Source organism: Hordeum vulgare, chromosome 2H (assembly GCF_904849725.1).
Source record: "Hordeum vulgare subsp. vulgare chromosome 2H, MorexV3_pseudomolecules_assembly, whole genome shotgun sequence".
NCBI lineage: Eukaryota > Viridiplantae > Streptophyta > Magnoliopsida > Poales > Poaceae > Hordeum > Hordeum vulgare.
Genome location: NC_058519.1, coordinates 57,319,603 through 57,324,820, shown reverse-complemented (window position 1 = coordinate 57,324,820; position 5,218 = coordinate 57,319,603). Strand labels below are relative to the sequence as shown.

Below are 5,218 nucleotides of genomic sequence, written 5' to 3'. Positions count from 1 at the left end.
ACACAGCGGTATATTGATACAAATGACACAGCGGTATAATCCGAAGCTCAATATTGACGAACATACTATAATCATGCTCTTTAATTTGCAGCCAGGCTTAGTTCCTCACAATTCACAATAACACCATAGAACTTCAAAGCGGCTTAAGCAATCAGCCAACCATTGGGACCAAAGCTAATTATATTCACATAAAACAACCGTAGTTAGTTCACCGTAACCAAGGTACATTAATTACATATATATATATATATACATAGTTCCATGCCACTGCCACAGGACATACGAGCACGGTTTCCATACGTGCAAATACTAACACAGTTGTTATTTAGACATTTAGGCAGGCAAACACTAGACACTAACACAACTAATATTCACTTACAGCGAGCTCAGAGAACCTTGCTACCTCCATGGAACCTCCTGCTTACTCCAGAATGGTTAACAGCTGGGTTGCAATACTTGTCTTGACCTGAAAAGTCCGATAAGTTGGCCTTGATCATACTATCTATTTTCTTAGAACTGCCTTGTGGGTTATCAAGAAGCGCCAACAAGTCCCTGTCAAGCGACGCCTCTTTATCCTCCTCCTGAGCATTGGCACTACCATCAAAGGCGGAGCCATTACCTTCATCCATAGCGCTGTCACTATCATCGAAGCCGACGAAATCCCCCAAAAGCTCGGTAGAAGGCAGTTCTTCGTTATCAAGACCAATGGCAGGAGTAGTAGCAGCAGCCATGTCTAGATCAAGAAGAGGAGGAGAAGGAGAAGGAGAAGGAGATGGCTTACAGGCAACTCCTCGCTCTAGCCTAATACTAGGTAACACAACAGTAAGGTAGCCAACACCAGCTCTAACTAGTTTCAGCAGGAGGGTACAAAGCATGGAGTTAGCAATTGCGTTTCTGGTGTCGGAGAAGCTGATCAGTGCGGCCTTCCTCTGGGTTCTCCTGTATTGCCTCTGTATCCTGATGAAAAAGCGGTTGATGGAGACTTCCTGCCTACATGTTTCAGGTACACCTGTCTTAATTACTGTATAGATCTTTTCTGAAGTAATAGAGGAAGCAGAGACACACTCACATGGAAAGGGTAGAAATGCCTGACTAAGAACCCAATAATTGAACCAAAGAGCGCAGCCAATATTGCAATGATTGAGGTAGATGTGGTTCCCAAGCCTGTTAGTTCATGAAGATAATACCAACTGTGTGAGACCATCGCAATTTTTATAACATGTTAATAGCAAAACCAGTAATTACATAGGATAATTAATGAAAACTATTTTTTTCTTCGCAAACGGAATCTCATAAATGGGCCTGCAAACATTAGATCAGTATTCTCACTAGCACAGTAGTAGGAATTTTTAGCAAAATATGCAGAGCGCCCTAAAAAAATGTTTCGACCCCACAGTCCTCGAAGAGAAATATCATGTATAATCACTCTGATCTCCAGATCAACGAACAGAACACAATTTCAATAACAAAGAAGGTTAATATTTTTTCAGTAAAAGTGCTGAATATTCTGACACCTTAACTTGACACAACCCATCATTGATGTCATATACTCCCTCCGTCCCAAAATAAGTGTCGCTAATTTAGTCCAACTCCTAAATCAGCAACACTTATTTTGGGACTGGGGGGGTATTAATTAACATATAATTCTGTACATACATGCATGTGTGACATGCATGGACCTACGATAAAACCCTGATGCATATCCAGATGAGGGAACTCACATGATCATCAAAGCTACAATTTACTGATAATACCAGGTAGGAAGTTAAAAACCAGAGCAGTTCAATACTGGAACAGTAAACTTCACTGGTTTATGTAATTGTAATGCTGACACAAGTAGGAAGCCCATCTGAACTTACCTTTCTGGTTCTCATGTGCACAATCTTCTGGCTTTAGCTTGATTTGTCTAATCAATCGATTTCCTCTGTCAGCAACCAACAGTGCACAAATTTGGGGGACATAAATAAGCTCAAAGTCTGCGGAAAAGGTGGCATTCTGCGCAGGTTCATCCCTGTGACCAGTCCCTGCTGAGTATGCTCCAGCAATTGTAGTAGTATAACCTACCAATTATATACATTTGAAAGTAATCAGGAGAAATAACACATTATTGGCCAAAAATGCTTACTCCTCCACCCACATATATAGGGCCTAATACGATTTTTGAGGTTGCCTTTGACCATTGACAAAATTACTAATACATAAGATGTACGATATAAAAATTACTTCCTCCATTCCTAAATATAAGACCTTTTAAAGATTTCAATATGGATTACATACGGATGTATATAGACATATTTTAGAGTGTAGATTCATTCATTTTGCTCCGTATGTAGTTCGTAGTGGAATCGCTAGAAGGTTTTATATTTAGGAACGGAGGTAGTATATCATTAGAAACTCCTTTCACACATAAATCTAATGGTATGCTTTGTGTATCACCCATGTCATATTTTATTGCTCTACCCCATGGTCAAAAGGAACCTCAAAAAACGTATTAGGTCCTATATATATGGATGGAGGGAGTACATGACTTCACTTTTCCACGTACTGAATTGGCAAGCTGATTAACAAACACTACATGGCACCACTACATATGGTTATCTTACAGCCCTGAAAATAAGGAATGGGGAAAACGAAGGTACTGGGCGATGAAATACCATTCCTTAGTTTTGCAATGGCATACGCAATGGCATACTAGCTTAGTAGTGGTGACTTGTTAGAGATGACTGGAACCAAAAGGAAAGGTTGTGAGGATTGAGATCCAATGTAGTAACATCTTTTGGTTGACATGGATTAGCATCACAATCATGATATCATACAAATTGAGATGTCACAACCACAAATGAGTGGTAGGCTCATTAAAAACCGTCGAATCATGGTTAGTGACAAATATGCCGCACATAAGGTGCAGATATGCAGTTGCGAATTCGCCAATTAGTAGAAGGGCAGTGCACGCTTTGACGCGCCGCTTATATTCTTGGGGTTGTACATGTTTTATGTAATTCTTTTGAAGCTGCGAAAAATATTTACGTACTAGTTGGTTTGGCGTGTGGGGATACAAGGAAGCGCATTTTTTTATCAGATATGCTACTCCTATGGACATACTTTACGGAATCATGCTTACAGATGGATGTGTCAATTTATGGTCAGAGATTAACAAAAAAGTGGGCCAACGGTGCAAATCAGGGAAGTGATTAGTGGGAAAATGTTCGGTATGACCAATCTGTAGTGAATCGTTCGTGAGTTTATTATCATTTTTTTTTTTTATTATGGTGTTTGGGTGGATTTTTTTGACCGTGTGATTGGAGGACGTATTTTAATTAGTACAAAAACATGAGAAAGTTACTTACGTTGTGTGACGTGTGTGTTACGGTGGTGCTAAACGTGTCATGAGCGACACTTTCGCTTTATCACCCATTCATCGAGAGATCCCACCAGGAAGCCAGGGTGAACGACCCAATCAATTATGTATCCAATCCAAATTGAAGAGTTGAATGAGGGGCTTTAAAACGGGATAGCTTAACGAAGTTAGAGATTTCATTGCCACAACAAAGGATTGACGGAGCCAAAATCAAAAATTGACGGGAGAAGCTTTAAAATTAGAGAGCACGGTGTATTAAAAAATGAATGAGAGAGCTCATTGTGAAATTGTTGACTCCGTCAAAATTGGATGACCCAACTCCAAACTGTGACCTTAATTGATTGTGAGGCATTAAAAAAATAGGGAGCCTAGTGTTATAGAGGATTAAAGTAATTGAGTGATAAATTGTTGATCAGGTCAAAATCGGTGACCCAATTCTAAATTGATGACCTCAATTGAATGAGAGGCCTCCAAATCTGTGGGGATTAGTGATATAGTATATAGTATATAATACTAGGCATGCTTCCACTGTATACGGGGCACATCCGCAACTAAATTTACTAAGCTATCTCAAATAAGAAGCAGAAACGCGAGGAAAAATTCCGACCTACTTACTGCAACACAACCCAGCCTGATGAAAGCGACATGTGCACAACATTCCAACACGGGCATTAATGCGGCCGTCGCCACCATTCTTAAGACGGCATGGAACAAACCCTAACTAAACCCTGCGAACGATCCAACAAAGTACTAACGGGCGAGCAAGTTCACCGAACTCACCGGAGGGCGCGACCTTGCGGATGGAGCCGTTGGCGCGGTCGGCGACGTAGACGTTGTCGGCGCCGTCGACGGCGATGCTGCGGGGGTGGCCGTCGCCGAGGGCGCCGGCGCCCCCCGCGAGCCTCCGCGGCCCGGCGTCCGCGGAGACGGGGAGGGGGAGGGTGTAGAGCGTGGATCCGGCGGAGTCGAGGAGGACGAGGTCCCCGGCGCGGGGCCGCGGGAGGAGCGCGTAGGGGTGGGTCCCGGAGGGGTTTAGGTCGGAGACCGTGGAGACGGTGTAGCCGTCCTCGAGGACGAGTCCGGCGCAGGCGAGGAGCGGTAGGAGGGGGACGAGGAGGAGGATGTGCCCGAGGAGGACGCGCGGAGGTGAGGCCATGGCACTGGCAGGGTGCTCCGGCGGCGGAGACGGGAGGGGGCTCTGGCTCAGAATGCTAGTGGTCGTGGTACAGATGATGAGATGATGCGGGACAGTTGCTCGTGGAACCGGGTTATATAAAACAAATATTGCAAAGCAAATGCAAGAGTGCTTGGTTTATACTCCACTTTTGTAAAACAACTTTTTTAGGCGAAATTCACTTTGGCTCATAGGTGTAGATGCACCTATTGTCTAAATATATATTTTAAAAAGTTTAAAAAGTCGAGAAAATTTTCCGCGTGTACATCTGGACATTATATGTCCATGCATAAATTTTTGGTGAAAAGGGACTTTTTTGTTGTTTGTGTAAAAAGACAATTTTTTATGCTTGATTAAAGCCATTCATGAGACTTTTTTATCATTTTTATACATGCCACGAAATTTTTTCTTTCTTGTGTGCGAGCATAGAATTTCTCGTAGTACACGTGTAATTATTGTTTGAATTCTTTTAATATTCTAAAATGTATTTTCAATATATATATTGTAATAGGTGTATCTATACCTATGAGCCAAAATGTCACTCTTCTTTTTTACTTGCTTTTAAGGGCACCCACAATGTGTGCTAGTAAGGCATTATCAAAATGAGTTTTAGTTTACGAACCAACCTTGATTGGATGATCGAATCTCTACTCATAGATACTCAGCCCGTAGGTTGTTGTTGGTTT

At 42.2% G+C, this 5,218-nt stretch overlaps 1 protein-coding gene across 1 annotated transcript; it reads right to left on the bottom strand.

Annotated features, from left to right (window-relative positions):
- Positions 1-785: 785 nt before the first annotated feature.
- LOC123424925 lies at positions 786-4,598 on the bottom strand. The gene is made up of 4 exons (XM_045108611.1): positions 4,139-4,598; positions 1,860-2,060; positions 1,070-1,164; positions 786-990 (listed from the first exon to the last, which is right to left on the bottom strand). The coding sequence occupies exons 1-4, from the start codon at positions 4,512-4,514 to the stop codon at positions 880-882; spliced, it is 783 nt and encodes a 260-aa protein (XP_044964546.1). The 5' UTR covers positions 4,515-4,598; the 3' UTR covers positions 786-879.
- Between the last annotated feature and the right edge of the window lie 620 nt (positions 4,599-5,218).

Excerpts from the sequence above, each read along its gene's own strand:
- LOC123424925 (XM_045108611.1), bottom strand. The coding sequence starts at position 4,514 with ATGGCCTCACCTCCGCGCGTCCTCCTCGGGCACATCCTCCTCCTCGTC. Across the intron at positions 1,165-1,859 it reads TGCACATGAGAACCAGAAAG|GCTTGGGAACCACATCTACC; the intron begins GTAAGTTCAGAT and ends ATGAACTAACAG. Across the intron at positions 991-1,069 it reads GGCATTTCTACCCTTTCCAT|GCAGGAAGTCTCCATCAACC; the intron begins GTGAGTGTGTCT and ends TGAAACATGTAG.